The sequence below is a fragment of the Epinephelus fuscoguttatus genome, linkage group LG13 (assembly GCF_011397635.1).
Source record: "Epinephelus fuscoguttatus linkage group LG13, E.fuscoguttatus.final_Chr_v1".
NCBI classification, from domain to species: Eukaryota; Metazoa; Chordata; class Actinopteri; order Perciformes; family Serranidae; genus Epinephelus; species Epinephelus fuscoguttatus.
The window spans coordinates 20379570-20404078 of NC_064764.1; the positions used below are offsets into that span (position 1 = coordinate 20379570).

Sequence of the window (24509 nt, forward strand, 5' to 3'; positions counted from 1 at the left end):
ATGTAATGGCTTGTGGCACTTGTGCACCATCATTTATGTCCATTTAAAGTGCTTCTTTTTTCCACTACACAGAGAAGGACCTTTCTGTTAAAAAGTAAGATCTGTTTTGCTTAACCAGAAACAGCCTTGAAGTTGCCAAACGCACCAGACTCCATTCAAATAAATTTTAGCTTGTTTAGAGCCAGAATATTTTCACATCTAACTGGGTGAATTAAGGGTTTACTTCAACCAAACGAGAGCTGGTGATTATTAGAACAGTAAAAAGACTAACCAAGATGGTGTTTGTGAGTACTGTTTTGTTTCTGTTGACTTTGATGAAGTGTGTTTTAAAATGATAAAATTACTGTTTATTTAAATGGAGTCTGGTGGGTTTGGTGATAGAGGTTTCAAGGTTGTGCCTGATTAAACAAACAGGATCCTAATCTTTAACAAAAAGGTCTTTCTCTGCAGGGATCATTTCCATTATGTTGTCAAATACAATACGAGTGTGTCAGTGGCAATAACAAGAACTTTAAGTGGACGGAAATTGATGGTGCAAACATGTCACAAGTGGCTTAAAAGAGAAAAGAGCAATGCTTCTTTGTACACATCTTTCTTTTGAGAGCATGTGGTTTAAACAACAAGCCAGAAAAGTTTCAGTTGCACTGGGAGGGAATATTTGATATCCCATTGCCATGGAGACAGGTATCTGATCTAATGTATAAAGCTGTTATAGATTCCAATTCACAATATTTTCAGTTAAAAATTCTATACAAAATACTGCAGATGAGAAAAATGCTTTGTGGTTGGGGTATGGAGTATGGAAACTGTTGTTGCTGCAAATCTGAAACTGAAGATATGTTGCATTTATTTTGGTTCTGTCCTCACATGGCAACTTTTGGTACAACTATCAAAAGATTGCTTGCATCAAGTTCGATTTTTTTGACCATGTGTCCTCAAGCAATAATGCTCTGTGAATGAAGAAATGGTTGTCCCAGCATTTTAAATACTATTATATCATTAGTAGAGAGATTTATTTTTGAATCAAGAGGAAAACAGCGGTTAACATTCCCATTTTCTTTCCTTTTTTTTTTTTTAAAAAAAAAAAAAAAAATTCTTTATGTTCAAAGGCATTATTGCTATAAGGCAGGGGCAGTTAGTCGAGTATGAAAAAAGATGGAATAGATTAAGGCCAAGTTTAGAAGAAGGATGATTATGACATCATTAATTAGCTGTTTTCGGTTGCTTGTTTTTGTTGTTGATTTGTTTGTTTTTTCCTTCCTTTTACTACCATATGTTCATGTCAGTGGTTTATATGTTCTAGTGTTGTTGTGTAATTTGTATTTGTTTTGTTTACATAAAAATACCACAAGTGTTTACACTGCAGCCTGTTTTGCTCAATGCTAGGCCAATTAGAAAAATTGTTGTTCCCATTAGTCACTTAGACACAAAAATGTGAAATGTGAAAATAGAGTCCAGGTTGAAAAATACAGAAGTTACCCTTTCATATGAAGAAATGTGAGTCCATCTTTTAAGTAGTTAAAATAAAAGCTAAAATAATTTTGTGACATTTTGCGCACTCTTTTTTAAGTGTCCCATAAACCCTTTGTGGGTTACACTGTGACAGACAACACAGTAAAAATCCGTTAAAGCAACTCGAGCACAGTGTTGCGGTGTTGACTCATCTGTGTAGTGCTGATGGCCTCAGAGTTACATTTTTATTTCCTCTGTCTAACGGACTCATCATAAACGGTGTATACAAATAGAGCAGTAGAACAGAAAGCGCAGATGAGTCACGTCAGTTCAGATAAAAGAGTGATGAGGAAGATAAAAAGGACCTGTTTCAGATAAGTTGCTCTGGGAAATTCTGTCCTTGGTGCAGTAATGTGCACAGCTCTGCACAATCAGAGCTTTCAAAATCATAACTGCAATGTGAGACATATATATATATATGTATATATATCATGAAAACAAAGCCATTAACTCCATGAAAAACAGTTTATTGACCCACTGATATCACGTATTTCTATATAGAATAAATAGTGCAAGAGAAAAGATACAATGCAGTGGCATGAAATCTGAGCATCAACACAAAACAGTTTCACATGAATCAAAAGTATTCATCTAAATAACTGGATGGTTTGAAAATCAAAAAAGCAGGTCTCATTTCATGAAAGCTGCATCACATTAGTTTATATTTAGCAATTTCATATACAAGATATATAAAAAAAGACACCAGTCAGAAATTGCACATGGTGGTCACTCCTCTTTGGAATGACTGATAAGTCTTTTATATGCTCAACTATGAGTCGTGTCGCCTGTCTGATTCTCAGAGAAGCAGATATGACACAATAGACAAAATATAAGCTCAGTTCAGCATCCAACATTAGATAAAAAAAACAAATTTATATTACAAGTATTTTCAATGGGTGCAGGCAGAGCTGGACACTTTAATACTGCATTTTTAATACTTCATATCTGCGTTCTGCGACGTCGAGTGATTCCATGATTGAAGTCGACTAATCATTTCAGAGAAAGACGATAATGAAGACGTGTACATAAACTGATATTTGTCAAGAGACAAGCAACAGGCTACTGTACATAGCTTATTTATAAGAGGCAACACAGCTGATGCTACATATCAACCAGTAATCATGACACCATCATAACAGGAGAACACTTATCATCGTATATGAGTCAACACTGAGCAGCTACATGGACGTATGTACCTGGAACTGAAAGCTATGATGGAGGGGAAACACAGATAGAGTTTCTCCACAGCACTACAATGATTAACCAGATTCACAGCTTTAAATACAGGATCACTTCACATGATATGAAACACACACACACACGTGCACACACAGGCACACCTTTGCACATGGTGTACTTGTGTGCACTTTCCCTAATCCTGTTATGACAAGGCTTTACAGGCCTCATCACACAGTGGCATTGGTAATCATATGTGCACTCATCACCCTGACTGTGCTCTGTAAGTACTACCAATGACAATTTGTCTTGTTTTATTTTTTTTAATTGGCTTTATCAAGATCTTCACGAAGATCTGATCTGAGTTTTGCTTTGTCAAATCATCTGGCACATTGGGAAACCCCATATAAAACAGCATTGAGCGTGTAAAATGGAGTGTTTTCTAACATATACTGTACGTAACTGTTAGACTCCCCCGTTAAAAAAAATACTGATGAGCCAATGTTTACAATACTGAAGTTTGGACTTGTGCATTAGGGCAGCTAAAATATTATAATTTGAATAACATGCTTCCAGTGTGAATAAATATATTCCAGAAATATAAAATGTAACTTTTCACATTCATGAATGAGCTTTTGTTTTTCAACAAACTTCCATTCACCTGTCAGAGAGCAGCTCTTTTCAGCAACTGAAGCTTTACATGTGCAAAATTTATAGCAGGAGCTTATAGCTGTACTTCTCTTTATGTAAAGGATGAGACAAAGAAAAGTCTGTAGCTACTCTACTGATCTCATGAGGCTGTTAAAATATGAGGAGACAACTTTATAATTTAAATGTAATTCTTATAACTAGTTGGTCTCAATGTTTAGGGTTTGGCCTGAGGGTGGCGTTAAAGAAAAGGTAGAGTTTTTAACTTAATTGAAAAGGGGGGGAAAGACTTGGTTTGTCAGGCTAAACTCTTATCAGTGTCAGCTCAGCCTCAGTTAAACTTAAAGGGCCAATTCACCCTAAAATCAAGAATACACATTTTTCCTCTTACCGTAGTGCTGTTTATCAGTCTAGATTGTTTTGGTGTGAGTTGCCGAGTGTTGGAGGTATCAGCCGTAGAGATGTGTACCTTCTCTCAAGTATAATGGAGCTAGATGGCACAGATGGCACAGTTTGTGGTGTTCAAAGCGACAAAACAACACATTTGAAAAACTCAACAGCAATGTCTCTTTGCGGTAAACCATGACCAGGGGTCTCATTTGTAAACATTGCATATGCACGAACTGAGGCCTGAAAGAGGCGTATGCAACTTCCCATGCAAAAGTTGTGATATACAAAAAAGAAACTTGATGGGAGAAAATTTGACCCATGCTTATGAACATTTTGGAGACGGGAAATTTATAAGGGACCCCTGGTTACTCAAGACAATCCATAGACCTTGTTGTGAGCAGTTTCATGTAGGAACTATTGTCTTTCTAACAAACTTCAAACATCGACAGTATCACCGTGCAGAAGGAAGAGTGCATCCAGTGCTAGCTCGCCTAGCACCACTGAGCTATGTCAAAGCACATCAGAGGAGGATGCCATTAATGGTTACATCTCACACTGTCACACAAGCTCGAGTAGATGCACGTTTCCCTTGGAAGAAAGAAACTAGTTCCTAATCTGCTCACAACAAGGTCTGTAGATCATCTTGAGTAACTGGGTCATGATTTCTGGAAAGAGACATTGCTGTTGAGTTTGGGTTTTTTAATTTTTTTTTTTGTCACTTTGAGCACCACAAGCCGACTGCCATCTAGTTCCATTTTATTCGAAAGCAGGCAGACATGTCTACGACTGATACCTCCAACACTCTGCAACTCATACCAAAACATTTTAGACTGATAAACAGCACTACAGGTAAGAGGGGAAATACGTGTTTTTGATTTTGTGGTGAACTGTCACTTTGAAGTCAGGGGATCTTTAGAGTTATGAGGGTTCATCCTCTGAGGAGCAGGAATGTTTGTACCAAATGTCATTCTGATCCATTCAGTAGGTGTCAATGTATTTGGACCAACAGAACCAGCGGACCAGCTGTCATTGGTCAGCACTAAATCACGGTGACAACCCACTTGGATATATTCAGCTAAAGGATGTACAGTTTGTACCTGTCAGTGGTACAGTAACCTTTCCACTGAGCTTTCAACAAACCATTAATCTACAATAGCTCTGTAATCACTATTCAAAAGCACTTTTAACGCTTATAAATTCAGATTATCAGGGACAGTCTGTAAGTGTGCCATGTAAAAGCAGCCAGAACCATTTTTTTCAGTATCCTTTTGTGATTGTCAGTAAGCACACTAACTACCCAGCAATACTGTGTTTGCTACAAGATATGGCACAAAAACATCACAATGTGCAACTTCAAGCTTTGGGCACTTAAATGTCTGAGGTAGCAAAATAATCTGTATATACATTATACATTGTCTTATTTCATATGGCTCTTCCTACCAGCTGTTTGGTTCTTTTTTTTATTAGGTGCCTATGTGCAAAGCAGCCACAGACACCCCCTACAATACTTTGGCACCAACAACAACCTGAAGTTGCTCTCTGAGGGTGAACAGTGTGGCTGCATCCTGCAGAGGGCAGCCTCAGGCCGTTAGAGAGAACAGTTTCTCCCAGTTAGCTCCCAGCATCTCTCAGTCCATCGTGTTGCACCAGTGCCAGCACCAGCGCTGATCTGCAGTGCAACAAATCAAACTAATCTTTGACGTCTTTGATGACGGACAGCTGAGACACAGTTTTCTTGACCCGCAGAGCGGTGAGTCGAGCGGCAGGGTTGGCGTACCAGCACTCTCTCATCAGTTTGCCCATCACACGCAGAGCCTGGGGTATCAACAAGGAGACAGGTTTGTTTATATGAAATGTCACTTTATTACCTAACCATAACTCTAACATAAACATCATGAGCTTCAGGTATATGTTCTTTGAATCCCCCATTGGTAGTTATCAGAAAAGACAAAATCTGGGGTCATTGGGGGTCACAGGACATTGCCTTCGTACATGGGACACCTGGTCTACCCACTAAGCCACCAGGCACCTGTAGTTCATTTCTTTCTAAACTAACACATCTCAAAACAGTTCACAGGCGTTTCAGTTCAGTAGTATGTTCAGTCTGTTTCCTGTAAGTTCAGCACAAACTTGGCTGACACTGTTAACAATCTTAAAAGCTCAGGGATCACCGATCTGCAACAAATTTATTGTGTGTTAAGCTTTTGCAGTCTTCCATTAAGCCTTTTTTTTTTTTTTTTTTTTTCAAGAAATAACATGCTGGACAACTGAGCTGATCACACAACATTACTGACTGGTGAGAGGAGTTCCAATTCTTAAAGGAGTACCTCAGCCACAAAATGTCCATTTGTTTATCAGTTAATTTCCCAGCATTCTCTTGAATTTGTAAAGAAAACTTTGTTTTTCTTGCATTCCTCCACGGGGACAAAAAAATCTAAAAATGGAGAAAATTATTGATGAACTTAAGTCAGCAGTCAACATTTGGTTGTGCAGCCCATATGGGTTGTAACTGAGCTGAAAAATGGGCTCTATATGAGACTGTCCATGGGTCCCATGATGGGCCTATCCCAATTGCTCACATGGGGTTTACCCAAGTGGCCCCACATGGCTTATGCTAAGGCTACCTGGGTACCAAAATGGGCATATTATCCTGGGCCAATTTGGGTACATCCACACGTGCGCATTTGGCATGAGGCCACACAGCTCCTGCAGTATAATCCAAGTCTCATTTATACAGTCATATGCTCAGTACTTCCCAAACATATGCATTTTTGCTACAACCTTACTATTTAAAAGACTTCTGTATATGAGTAATGCACCTGTGGTTTGAGTTCAGCTCATGCATTACACCGAGCAGAATTCAAATGCACATTCAAATGCGTGATTTGTATAAATTTGTAAGCAGATGTTCTGATATCGTTCTGCTATTGTTAAACTTCAACTCCAATTTTATAAAGATTTTTTTTTCCATTTTTGGAATCTTTGTCCACAGCTTAACACAGGGTGAGTAACTGATATACAAATGTTCATTTTATAAGTGAAGTATTCCTTTAAAGGGACTTATTCAGTCAGTGAAAATGATGATTCATGTGTATCCGGTTTAGTTTGTTAATACATTCACTGAACACCTCTGCTGCCAAAAGTACTTGTGGTGTAATAAACCATATTTCTCCTCTAAGCAAATGGCATGTAAGGTCTATTTTTGTTTTGCATCTGACTTTTACAGCTCCATACACACACTTGTGATGAGTGTATCAGAGTTAGTATCACTAGTATCATGGTGTCAGTCATAACTATCTTACATGATGATACATCAGATACATTATCTCGTCTCACCTCACAGCTCTGCCACTGGTTGGGAACGTTGGGTCTGAGTTTCTGCTCACACACCACCTTCCTCATGTCCTCTATGGTCGGATCAGAAGGCACCAGGTCGTAATAAGGCAGCTGGAAATCTTCATGTAGTCCTGTGATAAAGGTGGATATTTTGTTTATCATACTTTTCCTCACCCACATAAATAACACACAGTCTGATGACGTACAGTGACTTAATTCTGTGCAACGAACAAATTGACATGACACATATGCACTGACTGTTATTGGCACAATTACAGTCTCATTAGAGGTGTCATGCATGTGATATTAGTGCCATAGTGTGTTCACTGACTGTATAACTGTGTGTGTTGTTTAAAGTACCCCTGACAGAGCATCTTCGGGCCAGTTCCCAGAACACCAGGCCCAGCGAGTAGATATCCGCCCTCTTGAATGACTCAAAGTTGTTCATATTGATCGTCTCGTCCAGGATTTCTGGGGCCATGTACCTGCAGAGGACAAAATGATTAAGACCTAATGAAATAAAAAAAAAGCCTAGTAGTTCTTTCCGTAAGCAATTTGTGTGGGGGGTTTGTTGTCCCGTGTTGTCTGAATTGAAAATAAAAAATACAGGAAAAACAAGCTCAGTTCGTCACTGTCAGTGAAAAGAGGTTTAAACATTATGCTTCCGGGAACCTGACAAACAAATACATCATCTATAAAAACAAAACTGACAGCACTCACTGGTGATTTATGCTGTTTAGCTCCAGGGTACTTTACAATTTGAATCTTGTGAGCTTTTCATAGTACCACTGGGAGTCGCCAAAGTCTAGGAATTTAATCCTACACATACAGGGTTTAAGTTTGGTCTATAGATAAACACACATGTTCATATATGACATGTTGTAGGTTGTATCACACCTGCATCAGTCCTGTTTGCTGTCTAATACAAACTAACTTGAGGTTTCGTGACTTTTGTCTAGCATTTTTCCCAACAGACCTCCAAGAACACTCATTATATCATTACTGCACTGTGTACACACCCACCCAGCTAACTGTTAACAAACAGCAGTGGGACTAAATGTGCATGACACAGTGGAAACCTACTGAGTTTTTGATTTTGGATTCTGCTTTTCTTGCATAAAACAGTGGGCTGGCTCACTCTGTGTTGGGAGGCTATGACTAGTTTCCACCAAAAACCTTTAAATTCAGAGGCTGACAGTAAAAACTCCATGAAAAATCTAGCACATTAATTGAATTTGACCAGGTTTAAAGGCATTTCAGTTTCATTTATGACTGTTTTGTGTGAGTTAATTGTGTGTCATAAGGTCAGTCCAACCTTTTGGTCCCCACTCTGTGGTTGGATGGTATGTCGATGGCGTTGGTGCTGGAGTCGTGTTTCACGGCCAAACCTAAATCTGCGATGACTGCCGTGCCATTCTTCTTCACCAGGACATTTTTAGATTTTAGGTCTCTGTGAGCGATGGCAGGTTTCCCTAGAACCAAGAAGGCCACAAATAAGGTTTTAAACTTCATATATATATATAACAAATACTTTTCATCTTTACAGTGATGTGTTAAAATCAGGACAATCTTGCAGGATTAAAGGAATACTTAACTCCCCAAATGATCACTAGTGTATCAGTTACTCACCCTATGTTACATTTAACTTGTAAAGAAAACGTATTATTCTCACATGCCTATACAATAACCGAAGAAAAATTGAAATATGTCTTAAAGAATTCAAGTTAAAGGGGTCCACGTTTAATTTTTTGAATCCCACAGTATGAGGTTAATGCCAAAGAATTCAGGCTCTTCATTTACTTAATGCAGCCTTACCCTGTGTCCCAATGATTTCCATGTGCAGATGTGCCAGCCCACTGGCTATGGACAGAGCCAGGACGATCATCCCTTCCAAAGAGACTGTGTACCTGTTCAGGTAGTCGTACAGGGAGCCGTGTTCATGGTACTCTGACACCAACCAGAGCTGAGTCCATGAGCCATTATCTGCAGCACACAGCAAATATTCCTGTCACATGTTGGCACATTTATGTCATAACTGTGATGTGAACTTGATTCACTCTGGATAGTATTTCTGAATGTGATACCTTTGTTGTCAGCCGCAATGAAGCCCAAGATGTTCTCGTGTCTGAGCATGATTGTCTGATAAATCTCTGCTTCACGAAACCATGACCTCTCATCCCTGGAGGAGAAGATCTTTACTGCCACATCCTCTCCTCGCCACTTGCCCCGCCACACCTCCCCAAATCGGCCTTTCCCAATGGTCTCCTGCAGAACGATAGTTCGAGCTATAGTCCGCTGGACCAGCAGTGGCAGACCTGCAAGATGCCAGCAAGATGGTAAGCTGACATTCATGTGTAGCTATTCCATTTTACTTGTTGATCATATCGGTTAAATCGGCTGACGGCGTCTCTCTTACCTGATCCAGAGCCTGAGGTGCTCATGTCATAGATGAGGTCTTTGAGACATTTGTCAGGTGACATCAGCATCTGGTCATCCAGAGGCTCCTCTGGGTCCTGCTTGTGGGCTCTACTGTAGGCACAGCGGTGGCCCTGCACAATAAACACACCCAGCAGGATCCCCACACACAACAAGCAGGAGGGCACCAGGATCACCACGGCGAGCTGCAGCCTGCTCCAGCCGGGTTCTTCCAAAGGCCTCTCTGTGATAACACAAACACACACTCAATGTTAGCACATGTTTGTTCCCTCAAATTGAACTCTTGAGACAAAGACTCTATAGAGTGAGAGAGAATGTGTACTATGTTATAAATCATTGAGCTCACTATTATTGTTGCACCCTCTAGTGGTCATAATTGATTATTGTGTGTTGTGTACATTACAGTGCATGAGATATTATAGGTGAACTAGGGGCCAGGGCCACCCATTACGGGCCCAGCAACTTTGGAGGGGCCCATGACAGCCAGCAATAATCATGTTCATCCTAAATATCAGCAATGACAATCAAATATTATTTTTAATTTAAGTATGCGCTTTTACTTAATAAAACAAGTAAAAGAAACACTGCAATAATTGTTGCTTTAGTAAAATGTTGACTGTTTCAGGATCAAAAAAATAGATATAAAGAAATAAATAAATGGTATGAGTTTATTCTTTTTTTTGTATGCAACTGTTGGAAAAACAATTGCTGCGCTCCCATGGATTTAGGCAGACAGTAGACGGCAGACGGACAATAAACAACTTCTGAACGGCACAAGAAACACAGTCAAATGGAATGGCAGGAGGGTTAATGCATATCAAATGCGCCCATCTGTGTTTTCACCTTGTGTGAGAGAGCTATGTAACACCCAGTTGTAAATTCCATTGCAGAGGACAGCAAGAAGTTAAAATATTTTAACTCTGAATGCCAACACCAACCACTGTTACCGTTGCCAGTATTCTCTGCTGGCCTCATTTTACTGTTCTGCTCTCGTCCACTAAAACAATATCTGCTTCACCGTCTAAAGTAGATCTGGGGAGGGCCCATTCACTGGACATTTTCAGGGGCCCAGCCTGTCAGTGATGTTTAACTACTGCTGTGATATGCCGATGTTCTACATTTCAGAGAAACACTTCTCTGACCTTAACTCAAGCTCAGCAAAATTAAACCATCACCCCTGTTGACAGTCTTAAAATTTACAGAGATAAAAATTCTGTATTTGGCAGATGCAAAGTTCTGTCTGCCAAAAAATACATTTTTCCAGAGCACCAGAAAATTTCATCACCGCCCATAAATGTCATTAATCAAAAGCAATAAGGAGACAGAGGCAGAAGCTTTTACAGCCATTAAAACTCCAAAAAGTAAAACTTAAAATGCTTTTTATAAATTCTAACAACAAGCTTTTTCATTTAAAATAAGTGGCTGGTCAACAACAGGTGTACTATGGGAATAAACTGTGGGTTTGGAAAAAAAAACCAATGTAACCCGGCTTTTCTATCTCTGACCTTCATTGTGTCTGTGGGTGGACAGAGGAGACCTGGACACAAACAATAATAGCAGAGCTGGTGGGTGCTGTGATAATATGAGATTTAAACACATGCTGACAACATAATGCACAGAGAACACTGTAACAGCATTGTAGCACACAAAAACCTTTCAGTTTCCCCAGATCTATAATTTAACTCTTTAGTATTAAATTATAGGTATGGGGAGTTTTGTACTAAAATTAACTTTGGATGGTACCAACGTTATTTGGCCGACTTAGACTGCTGTGACCTCATATAACAGGAACTCATAACTCTTTCACATAAACAATACAGACTTGAGAAACCCAAAACTAATCCATGTTTCTTCAGCCTTTTCATCTTCCCAAATCCCCAAAGCATGAAATGTCCTCACTAGGCGTCCCTCAAATATGCAACATCTGCAAATGGCCCAATGTGCAAAGCAACACGTCATGAACTAAACCACAGTTTCCTAAGACATCTTTAGCCTTTTACCTAAATACATATCCTGCAACGTGTCCAACTGGAGCTCCACAGACATGGTGCAAAACAAGACTTTACTCTCCTCTGGCCCAGTGGCAAAAGACCCTCTACAAACTGTGACTGTTTGTTGGATCTTAGGTGACTGTGTGGGTCAAGGAGGTAATCTCAGTAGTCACTTCTCTTTTTAAACTGTCTGACACAAGATCTAAGGCAGGGGTGTCAAACTTATTGTAGGTCATGGGCCACATGCAGCCCAGTTTGATGTCAAGTGGACCAGACCAGTAAAACCATTGCATAAGCACCTATAAATAACAACACCCTTTCTTTTACTGCGTAGATCTACATCCTGAAAAAGTTAATTCATTCAGGAAAGTGATGATGAACAGCCTGAGTTGCCCTCAGAAAAATAAGTGTAGCTTCAGTAATGTCTCATTTTTTCACATTCAGTCAGTCTGGTCACTGATTTCCACTCCTGTGTATTAATGCTGGCATCACCAAACTAAAGGGGAAGCCATTGAGGAGACAGGTTAAGTTACCTCTGCCTTACAAACCATTTCAGTGATCAATATCTTTAAATATGACCACAGTAAGTATTCATTGTTTTTTAAAAGAACTGTTCTTATCAGGAGAAAAGCCTCTGAAGCAGCATTTTGAAGGAAAGAGGAAGAGGAGAGGGAATGACATGCAGCAAAGTGCTATGGGTTGGAAGTGAACCCGTGGCCACTGTGGCAAGGACACAGCCTTTACACATGGGATGCCTGCTCTCACAGGTGAGCTAGTGGGCACCCCAGGAAAGCCATTTACTGTTTAACTTGCACTGAAAACCGGCACCTGTTTCTTGAGTTAACGCAGGCAACTACTTGCAAAGTGCTGGTCTGCAACGTTCTAAAAACCTGCCAGTTCACACCAGTGTAACAACATGAGACAGTGTATCATCTCAAATGCAACAACTCCCTGTACTTCTGCTCTGAGTTCCAGTTTTCCAGGCTTATTTTGTGGCTGAATATAATTTGTATCTTCTTAAAATATGAATGAGGATAGTGATAGTGAGACACTGGCTACAGTGGGATTTGTGGTAGTGATGGAATGGCGAAAAACATAAACAAAACCAGCATCAGATGGACTCGATTTATAATGAATACACCACAATAATAGGAATAACCAGTGCCAATTAATCAGTCAATGAGAATGTGTGTATGTGTGGAGGAGCATAAACACATACAGTGAGCAGCAGCAGTGACCAACCGCCTGACACCGGCACACCGTGAGGACAGAAACAAAGGGATCGGCGGGGATGACTGGCTGTAGAAACAGGTTACACGCTTTACGTTCTAAAACCAGCTGTCGGCGATTTCACCAACTGAGATGCAGGTGACATCATCAGCTGGCTTGAGTCAAGCTTAGACTGGCCACTACACGCCGCTGCAACTTTTCTCTGCAACATTCTGAAACAGTTCCATCTTGTCGCGAATCTTTGGTCAGAGCTGGGCTTTAGCCTTCACATTAATTGTGCAAAGTCATCCAGTGGGCCAGATTGGACTCTAGTGGGCTAGTTCTGGACCGTGGGCCATATGTTTTATGACCCCTGATCTAAGCAAGTGTTTGGAAATTTGGAATTGAGGAATAAGGTGTTGAAGGACAATAGACTAAACTGAAATTACAGCTACACAAAACCACTAACCCCTGCCTATAACTTAAAATTTATAACTGCAAATGCATTCTTCCCATCTACTACTTCCTCTCCTGTACAGGAGTCACAGCAGGAGCACTAACAAACATAAAGTCTTTGTGTAAAGACAATAAACACCACTCTGGATGAGCTCACATGCTGATATTTAGCAGAGCAGTGGAACAGATTGATTCTGGTATCCTCATTCACAGTCGACACCATCACAGCCTCGGGGTGCTGCCCTGACCCAGCTCATCAACAGTCCGCAGCACTTTACACTTTAAATCGCCCTGGATCACCTCTACAGTTGAGTCGGACTGCTGCCTGACAGTGCCACCTAACATTTAGTTTTCTGAGGTTTTTCTTTCATTGTTATGTTAAAAAATTAAGAACAGTCTAATGTTTATGTCACACTGTGACCAAGAGTAAATATTGTCAAAAGTTTAAAAATGCAAGACAGAGAAATTTAGTCCGTTCTGCTCTTGAATATAGCCACAAAATACAATGGTGTTTCCCTTTAGTATAATGAGTTTGCTGTACTGTCACTGAAGGCAAAATCACCCAAAAAATGTATCTTTAAAAGTTTGTCTGCAAAGTAGAGCTGAAACAGTGATTCATCGACTAGCTGATCAACAGATAATTAATCGGCAACAGTTTTGATAATCAGTTCATCATCCAAAATTAATATTCATCCCATATGATGTATGATTATAAACTAAATATCTTTGGGTTTTGGACTGTTGCTTGAACAAAACAAGGCATCTAAAGACCTAACCTCAGCCTGTGGGATAAAGAGACAATTTCACTCTTTTCTGATAATTCATATGAAGCTTAATAAATTAACTGAGGGAAAATAAATAGTATATTAATCGACAATGAAAATAATTGGCCAGGAAGGTGTATTCATGAGCAATCAAATGCACACACTTAAGTAAATATTAATGTAATAATGATGTTTTAAAGCTTAACATACAATCATCATTCCTTCTACATCTGTTTTTTTTTTCTTATTTTCTGAGTTTGGGACATTTATAGGTGTGTATCCCGGCAGCGCTCAGGTGAGCTCAGGGCTTTATAAAAAGGTAGCAACAAAGTGCCAGACTATAAGCAGCAGTCATCAGAGAGACACAGCACCGAAAACACCGAACAGGAGTGAATCAAAAATCAATCCATGGACTCTAGAATGTACTGAATTCAGCTGCCAGGCTTTTAACCAGAACCAAGAGACACATCACTTTAATTTTAGCCTCTTTACGCTGGCTCCCACTATGTTTTAGAATAGATTTTAAGATTTTACTGATTACTTTTAAGGCTCTTCATGGACTCTCTCCCAGCTATGTCTCCGACCTCTTAGTGCCACACACGCCAGGACGTACTCTGAGGTCCTTGGGCAGAGATCTTTTGTCTGTTCCAGAGGCCCGGCTGAAAACTAAAGGGAACAGAGGGCCCCGAGGCTCTGAAGAAGCCTGAGGTCGGCCTAGTCAGTGATCTCTTATAAGTCCCTTCTTAAAACCTAATTTTATCGGAGAGCCTTTCCTGAATTTTACTTAAGTTTAAGTTCATTTAAACTGTTTTAATTTCCTCAGTTTTTATACACTAAAGCATTTTTATCAGTTTTTTTAAAAAAGTTGTTTTGTCTGTTTTAATTATTGACATGTAAAGCATTTTGTAACTGTTTTGAAAAGCGCTTTATAAATAAAGATTATTAGATATTATTATTATAATCTGGGCTTTGCTTTTACACTCACTTCCACTTGAAAGCACAACATAAAACACCTTTAAAGCTGCACTGATCAATACTTTCATGAGTCAAATGATTATGTATATTGTGTAAAGGTTATTGCTTGTGGTGCACAGATAATTATCACTCTGCAGTTCTCCTAAGCTCATGGGTGCCTATTCACATTTTTCAGCTTGTTGTTTTGGTTTTACGGCTGGCAACTTTATTGATGATTTTGGTTTAACCGTTCCCGAAATTCCTTATCTAACGGCTGCAGGCTGCGGTTTTCAGCAATAAAAACAATGCACATGACCTCCTGTTCACCAAAACAGCACACAAACAAAGTCAGAGACTAACTGGTGGATGTACTGGAGCATTTAGCCACTCAAAGAGAGATATTTTTCTCAGGAGAAACCAACGACATACTGTAGCTGCGAGGTGAGTGACTATTGGACTTCTGTCAGTGTGTATTTAGCTCAGTATGAGGTTATACCCCAAACTTGCCAAATAAAACTAATTAATGCAGCTTTAACAAATCTGATTTATATTCTTTATGAATGATCCAAGTTACACAGGCCTATACAGTGTTTAATATGTTGGGGATTGATTTTGAATTTTACAAATAAACAGTAAAAAACAATACATTAAACATGAGTGTATGTATTGCGGCAGCGTAACACAGTAAAACCACGATGAACCCTGATGCTTACTGTATTTTTGACCTCCCAGTGTTTTCCACTAAGTTGTCTATCCACAGGTGTAAGTAATCCCCTCTGCTTAAAGGCCAACTTCCATCCAGCACACCCATGAGAGGCTTTTAACTTGCTGTAGGACTAGATGCCTGACAGAGTATTTATTTATAAATCAGTGGAGGGAGGGGGAGGATCGCTAACCGCCGTCCTTTTGCCTCTGCCAGATTTGTTATGTCACAGGATCTAGTAGGATCAGCATCCACCTCGTCTAGCCGGGGCCAGAATGAGTGGGAAATCCCACACTGATTTGAGTGTTGTTGCTGTCGAATGAATACTGTAACTACTGAGCAATGTCACATTGTCTGTGCATCTGTGTCTGAACGCATCACTTTGGTTGTACCTGGGTGAAGATGCAGAGTCTCATTGTTACAGAAGTCAGTGAAGCAGCAGTTCCTCTTGGAGACATTTCGGGAGCTGTAGCAGAAGACCTGGCCCTTCATCTCAGAGGGCGACAGGCAGGACTTGACCGTCTCCTCCTTCCCGTCAATCAGCATCACAGAGTTCCAGCAGGCGCCGTCTGCGGTCGTCTCACAGGTGTGGTTGGCGCAAAGCTGACACACGCACCTCAGACCTGAAACATATTAACATCATTCAAGATGGTTGGATAACTCTTTTCTCCACAGACACTTCTAGACAACTCTTAAAGGATTGATTTGTGAAATCACTGAGGGGGGAAAAGGACCCTAGACAAACAGTTTAATTTCCAGACAGCCATGGCAAGTGGTCTTTAACTCTTTAGAAGCAGGATGCTCCTGTTATGTAAGCAGGCCCATGCTCTTAAAGGTCTGGAGGTGGAAGAACCAACGTAATGCCTCTTAGTTTAACACCCAGATAATCTTGTGTTCCTCTTGGAGCTGCTGTCATGCTTTGTTTGATAAGACTGTGGGTGATTGATAAGCAAGCTTACACTGCCTGCTCACTGGAAAAACCTGAAAATAAACCGTAAGAATATCATACGTCATTCAATTAAACAATTTGTAATATATGGAGGAACTCAAATTTATAACTGCACTTTGCAAAATAAGGTAAGTAAATGTCTCCACAGTGTCCAGGTATAAATAACATTATAAAATTGTAAACATATTTATCATAAACTTCACTGACAGTAATTCTTTTAACATTTTGAGGTATTTTTAAAATTTTGACCACAGACCATATTAAAGGTCCAGTGTGTAGGATTTAGTGGGATCTAGTGATAAGGTTGCACAACTGAAATTAATACCATTTTCCAAGCGTGTAGAAACACTACAGTGGCTGACACGAAAACATGAATGGCCCTATATAGAGCCAGTCATTGTTTTGTCCATTCTGGGTTACTGTAGAAACAAAATGGCGGGCTCCATAGGAGAGGACCCATGTATGTAGATATAAGTTGGTTACAAAGTTCCGAAAACACAGTGATTTTTATTTTTAGGTGATTATAAACTAATAAAAGCATAATATGAATATTATATACCATGTCTGCCAATACATAAAACACCAAATTCTACATCCTTGACCTTTAAGTAACCTCTTTGTGTGTTTAGTTTGTTCTGGAAACAAAAACCTTAAGTTTGATTGTTATTTGTCGGTTTATATACACTCAATCTAATGCAATCCAATACAACAGCTCTGATATGAATTTCACTTTCATGATGTTCCATGAAAATGGTGTGGGCAAAATATTACAGATACCTTTTAATATAATGCAGTCCAGCACAACAACAACACCCACTACAAACCGCAAAACAAAGATAAAGTAAAATCATACCTTCTCTGCCAGTTTCAACAAAACTTTAAAATGTATCAGCTTGTAAAAGCAGCCTGAGGGAAGAGTTTCAAACTCCAATTGAAGAGGGTGGTTTGTGCAGTCTAATTTAGATTTGGCCTTGTGGAGAACCTGCTGGTTAAAGAGAGCCAGATTGCATTACTTTGTACAGGTGTACCAATTAACAGGACAAGCAAATGTACATTTTTATGAAAAGGGTGGACAGTGAATTTTATGTCCTGTGTGCAGTTAGTGGTCTGCGTGCCAGCTCAGCCATGTAGCAACAAAATGATTCCCTAAAGATATTACTGTCAGGAGGAGGAGTATGCTGCTTCTTTATACCAAGGAATTCCTGTCAGTTTCACATCACCTGTATTTGTTATGTATGAACAAATGTGAGGATTGCTTCAGGTAATATATGTGGTAAAGAACTCTCTGGCTGACATGAAACTATAAAATCTGGATACAGGGCATCCCTTACACGTTTTGAGAGGGACTCTTTCTGGCCCACTGTAAACCTCCATGCATTACTCTGACATGATTGTATTTTAAATTGATGCTGTGTGTAGTGTGAAGCCCATCTGACCAATACTCAACAAGTCATTGTGAGTAGCAATAATTATGGTAGTAAATTAATAATGAAATAATAGCCACCATTATCTACTGGTTTGTGGACTCCCATTTTTAAGCCATGAGTTTGCCATTTTGGCTGTCACCATCTTGGATGTTTGAGGCCAGAAGTGACCTGAAGTGACCATATTTGGACATATTTAAATGGGTAAGTTATGTAAAAATTCACCCCCGTACAGTTTTCATAAACAGGAAAATTAGCCGTTGAGACCAAATGTTTTTGTAGCCAATTTTTCAGCCCTGGACGCATGTGCATAATAGTGCATGTGAGTCCCTGCGTATGAATTCCACTGGTGTTATTTTTTTCCCAAAAGTGTTTTGTCTGACCCGACACGCGCTTGGGAAGAAAACTGTGCATTCCACTGGCTAGCTAATACCAGCCTTAGTACTAGACACCACTTGCTGGGAGAAAATGTTCGCAATGTACATTTCTGCAAGCCACAAAGATGTTACATTTGCACATTTCGTATGTACCATATAAACATTCCTATGATGATATAATATATAAGCTGTTTACACTGGGAGGGGATGGTGGATGGCGTGTCACCTAGGCAAGACACCTCCCAAGCTGCGGACCACTGTTCGAAACCAACAAACAACAACATAAAATGTGTTTTAGCCACTGTTGGTCGCGTTTTCACCAGTGCTGTGGCACTGAATCTGGGTGCTTTTAGCAGCACCCTGTGGCACTATTTGTAGCACCAAGCCCGGTGTTTTAAACTGACACATTGCTGTGTTTTTCAGCGGTGTTTGAGCAACCAAACATTGGGGTTTTAAACCAATCATAACCAAGTGGTTTTTGTGCTTAAACCTAATCACACCTTCACCGCAGTGTTGTTGAGATACGTCAAGTTTCAGCGTATCCAATACAAAATAATAAACAAATGTAATGTTTTGGTGGTTTGCAGAAATGTTAAATACTCACATTTATTCTACCGATTGGGTTGGGTAATGCCATTCAGACCCATTATAGCAGGGCATGGTCACCATGAAAGTGCAATACCAAACCTCCTATTCCCCCCAGGTTAACACCGTCAGCTCTGTCAACACTATTGCCGTTGTTACCTATGTTCACACTGTTAATTGTTTGTGCTGTGAGCACCATTAACTGCTAGCCGCTGGCTCAGCCACTTCTCTGCTGACAGTTGTGTACAGACAATCCCTCACACAGATTCAGATGCTCTGAATGTCTTACAGCTCCTTTTAGGTTTTTAAGGAGGCAACTCCAAAACAGCAAACCCTGAACTTGGGAAATATTTCTGCTAAACCTCGTACTATTTCTGAACACTACAGACAATCAGTGTTGAAAAGGCATAATCAGAGTTATCTATGAACTGTGTGAGGATTTTCTTCCCAAGAGAAAAAACCCCCACATTATTAAATATTTTCCAGACCTTGATAAGAAAAAACATTAAACTAAATACACATTTCACAACTGAAAGAATTTGATCAAGATGATGATGTCAAGGTCAAGGTTCATGCTATGAACACAAGTGACTTTTTCTTTTGTTACTGGGGTTAGAATTAACATGTTTGTTGTCCAATTCAATCAGTAATAAGATTTATCTTTTTTATGTATCCTTTGATTTCAAATGAGATCTGAAGATTCCTAGTTCTTCAGAGTTGCTAGACAACTCAGTAAGAAGGACATATTGTTAAGGACATAAGATACAGCTATGTGTCATCCATGTGGCAGTTATTAAAAAAAAGCTTGAAACAAGGCTAATGTTATAAAAAGAGAACAGAGGGGGACCAAGGATTGATCCCTGAGGCGCACCGCTATTTTCATATTGAACTGAAATGAAGAAAAACATTTAAAGGTTGCCCCTGAAATACCCAGCCGGTGTCAACAAAGATGAGTGATTAATATTTCAAAAGAAAAGGCTGGCATTGTGCTACGTTTTTCTTAAAATTGACAAATCCAATGAAAAAAACAAAAAAAACAAAAAAATATGAGCAATGTGTTAGTCCATCTCTCAATATCATCTGACTTCCATATTTCCCTGGAGAACTGAATGCAATTTGTTTCACTTTATACTAAGTACTATATGTGGAGAGAATAATAATGAATTCTTCCTTTACCTTAAGGCACTCTAAGTGCACTCATACCTACAAAATATATGTAATTGTTTACAAATGGGGCAGATACATATAGCTTTCATTTATAAATTGATGTGACTCATAAAGGAATAAACAGTGCATTCTTGGGGACTATTTTCAGCCACAGATTATATCAGCAACTATTTTCAGCACCAAGATGTTGTATGATTGATTTAAGATAAAGAACAGTGTTTACTGTAATGAAGGAACATGTCACCCAGCTTAGCAGTGCATTGTGTATTTCAGCAGGATAAAGTCATCATGACTTTTGGTATTTTAATTTATTGACACTTAGAAAAATAGTGAATATACAACCTCATATTTTAAGGTACTTTTTAAAGGATCCTCCAGTAGTAAGACAGGCATCTTGAAAAAATCAGCCGCCAACAAAAGAGATCAGGAGTTCAGTTCCTGACAGGAATATGACAAAAATGTCTCTAAAATAACACCTGGGAGTTGCTTGGCAACAACTTTCTCAAGGACAATGATTATTTAAGTTTGAATCTACTCTCTGTAAATCAGACATAACAAGGCTGATCTTTTTTAAAGCTGTTTTTAAGCAGATGACTGACTGACTGACTGACTGAGCACTGGTGAGTTTAATGTGTTGAATGGTGTCTTGGATCCTGTATATCTTGCAGGGACGTAATATATTACAATTTTTCCCCAGTGTTTATTGTTATTAGCAAGAAAATGACTGGTTTGGTTTGAAAACCAAAACTGGACTGAATTTGTAAAACAAAAAATACTGAAAAAAATTGCTCAAAACAATGCTGTGCTCCTAAAACATAACAATCACCAAAAATCAAATATCGTTTGCTTAAAAAATGCAGGAACAAAACTCCAGCAAAAAGTATAATGACTGCCTTTTTCAACACAATATATCAAATTAATTTCATGATGAAAAATAAAATTAAGACAGTGTTTTAGTCTGTTTACTGCTCCACATCTTACCTGTCATTTACATCACTTCATAGATCTTAAGTCACATCAGATCTACTGAAATATTTTCCATAAATAAGACATCTGGTGTGATAGGCGACTTCATATTGATTATGGATTAAAACATTTTGAACTGCATATTTTAACAAAGTATCTGAGCTGTAACAAACAAAGCATTTATGTATGTATGTATGTATGTAGTGTAGTGTTTGGTTGTGGGTGAGCTGTGTGTAGGTGTATGTTATGTATATACATATATAGGTCTGGGCATCTATATTCATTTGCATCCATTACAGTGCCTTAATGTGACTCCATATGTGTGCTGTTTGTGGGTCTGTCATGTTATTTTTACATCTTACTGACCAGTCCATATAAATATAGTGTTTTGTTTCTATTACCTTTACTCACTACTGTACAGCTGATGGTATTTCTACACCTCTTTGGCTCAAATAATTATATAGACGATCATGAATAGAAATACAGGACTATAGTGCTGAGAGGATTGTACTTGAAGAACCTTTAATCACAGAGATCCTCAGCATGAATTGATTGTTATATAAAGTGCCACTCGAGCTTCATATTGCAAATAAAGCTATTATATAGAGAGACAGAGTGCAGCAACCTTCATTTGAGCTCTGTATTTTTAATGGATCTACATTATGCAGCCTGTTACCTGAAGTTGGGGCATCTTAGAGAGAAAAACACTCTGCTGATTTGCTGAATTTGTGTGTTCAATTACATTTAACAAAATAAAATGCACACGTGGGCTTCTATTATTGACTGTGAAGAAAACAAGAAATGCCAGGTGACTGACAGAGCCTGCGAAACATTTATCTCTTCCACTATTAACCCACCTCCCTGCTGGCCTATTGGAACAGCTCCAAAACACCTTCCTGTCAAACATGCACATGTTCCACTTTTCTCAAGTTAATGTTTATGTCCTGGTCTAAGCCTGGGCAATTAGTAGCCAACAACAAAGGGAAAAGGTCCGCACACTGCAGCCATTGCTGTCTTTAACTATATAAGACAGACAAGTGTTCAGTCACACACCCATTTATCAGGACACACACCAGGACAAACACAGACAGCAGTAGGTAAGAGTCAGGTATGGCACGTGAGTGGGAGGAGGTAAATGTGAGTGTATCAATTTGGGTGGCAACTAATGATTATTTTCATTATTATTATCATTAATCGTCCAGACTATAAAGAATAAGGAAATTATGAAACATGCAAATCACATCCTGCTTCAAATTGCCCAGCTCAAACGCCAAAAAATATTCACTTAACTATCATATATGACAAGAAAAGGCTGCAAATCCTCACACTTATGAAATTGAAACCTGAGAATGATTAATATTTTTTCTTCGTTTGTCACTTGAATGAATTTAGTCAAACAAATTGTTGTTCTATTATAAAACAACTTTCATTTTTGATACACAAACAGGTAAGAGTTTCCAAAAAAGACTATCCAGATCTCAATAAGACGTGCAAATGAAACAATCCTGGTGTATTAAACTAATAAATCTGAAGCATAAAACTGACAGCCTGAATGTTTCGCTTAAATCACAGGTCTGCCAAACTATTTTGCCCAAGCACTCTGTGTTTTAATTTCTATTTAAAGCTATTTGGGACAAAACACATAGTCTATATAAAGTTAGGTGTTCAGTTACATGTGACTGGAAAAACAAGTTGCTTATAGGAGCTCTTTATTTTATTTAAATACCTGTTTTTTGCATTCACACTTTTATAACAGCAGAAATTGAGCCTAATAAAAATAAATTATATGTATTTTTTGTATTTTTTTTAATTACATAGGTGTGTTTTGATTGAACATTTACAGGTATAAAAATGGTGTCTTCAAAGTTAAATAAACTTAATTCATAGTGGTTGGAGACATAACAGCTTTCTGAGGACACAATATGGGCGATTTTTAAAGTCAGCTTAATTATTTATCCTAGTTAGACAACAATTTATCTGAAAATCACTTTAATAACTCCCATAAAACCTTGAAATAATGTACTTTACTGAATGAATGCATGCATGTGATTAACGTAATGCAAACTGTGTAAGTGAGGATCTGTCAGCTACTGTACCTGCAGTCAGCTGGGCGACAGACAGAAAGATCAACGCCGCTTGAAAGCTCTGCTTCCCGGGACGAATCATGGCAAGAGCCGCATCTGCTCCGTCTCCTTAACGTACCGTGTACACAGCTACTCTACAGAAAAACACAACATTATTCATTGCGGTAAAGTCCGTCGGCCATGCAACCGCGCACAAATCGCCACAGTAAATCGCGGGGAGGAAACTGTAAAACGCAGTGAGAGGTTTGCTCCGCCTCTGTTGACTGGAATTTAAGAGGATTAGCGCTGCAGACCTCTGATAAAGACATGTGAATGAGAGCCAGAGAGAAAGTGTGTTGCACATCCATTTAACTGCTGCAGGTCCAGTGAAACACCACCTCCTGTCTGCATGCTGAACACAGACATTTCTTCAATGCACGGAGGTGTGTGAATCCTTACTGGGAAAGGAAACCAGGTCAAGCAAATCACACTGAATATGTTAATGTAATCCTGAATTTATATAAGGACACTATAAAAAATACAAAGTAAAAAAATCATCACACATCACCAACACAATATGAACATGAGTGATTGTTTTAGGAAGTGCACTGACTCTTCTTTAACTGCATGTGTACATACCAATGTGCCAGTAAAAGGTCTGTATTGACATGCGGGTTTATGAACCTGCTTGTGGGCCCTGAGCCAAAGATAATTGCTGTTGTGCTGCTATTGTGTAACATATCTCCTCTAAATGCACATCAAGTACAGTGCACACAGCAGATTATAGTTGGCAGCCTTATGGTACACCCAACCAGTACTCCTACATGGTGGAGCAGTACCTGCTGTGAGTTTTCTGGGTCAGTTAGTTTCTCATAACTTGACTAAACACAACTTCATGTGGAGGTAAGCACCATGTGAGTGCAATTTAAACTAAAAATAATGAAGGTCTTAAATCTAGATGTTCACTCAGGGCCCCTCTGCTAAACAGGGCCGCAAGATTAGGTAATAAAGCAGGACCTACCTGTTTTGGTTGTGTGTGTGAGAGGTGCAACTTTCCCAGGTATACTGGCACTTAATTAAACTACCAAAACCAGTCCACAAGTTTGTGGCCCCTGAGGGACTGGCAGTTGTCTGCTTGGCCTGGTTGGTAATCCGGTCTATGTTGCACCCCTGTGGCCATTACATTTCCTCTCCCTGGATGTGAGCTGAATTCAGGTCAGCAGAACTGGAGAAACCAGCCTGGACAGATACCACTGCTAACATCCAGTCCACACAGGCGGAGAGTAAACACTGTCAGTTAGTCTGCGCTGTACATTAAACGCGGTGCAAAGGTTACAACTCAACGCTCCTGTGTGCAAGAAGTTATTTACTGCGGGCCATATGTGACTGAGTTGTGTTCCTGC

At 39.3% G+C, this 24509-nt stretch overlaps 1 protein-coding gene across 1 annotated transcript; it reads right to left on the reverse strand.

The window, feature by feature from the left end:
• Nucleotides 1-1963: 1963 nt before the first annotated feature.
• Nucleotides 1964-23414, reverse strand: LOC125899604 (activin receptor type-1C). The gene is made up of 9 exons (XM_049594029.1): nucleotides 23140-23414; nucleotides 15968-16198; nucleotides 9479-9721; nucleotides 9147-9377; nucleotides 8878-9045; nucleotides 8378-8534; nucleotides 7423-7547; nucleotides 7063-7193; nucleotides 1964-5541 (listed from the first exon to the last, which is right to left on the reverse strand). The coding sequence occupies exons 1-9, from the start codon at nucleotides 23207-23209 to the stop codon at nucleotides 5416-5418; spliced, it is 1482 nt and encodes a 493-aa protein (XP_049449986.1). The 5' UTR covers nucleotides 23210-23414; the 3' UTR covers nucleotides 1964-5415.
• Between the last annotated feature and the right edge of the window lie 1095 nt (nucleotides 23415-24509).

Excerpts from the sequence above, each read along its gene's own strand:
- LOC125899604 (XM_049594029.1), bottom strand. The coding sequence starts at position 23,209 with ATGATTCGTCCCGGGAAGCAGAGCTTTCAAGCGGCGTTGATCTTTCTG. Across the intron at positions 9,722-15,967 it reads GACTCTGCATCTTCACCCAG|AGAGGCCTTTGGAAGAACCC; the intron begins GTACAACCAAAG and ends GTGTTATCACAG. Across the intron at positions 5,542-7,062 it reads ACCAGTGGCAGAGCTGTGAG|GCTCTGCGTGTGATGGGCAA; the intron begins GTGAGACGAGAT and ends TTGATACCCCAG.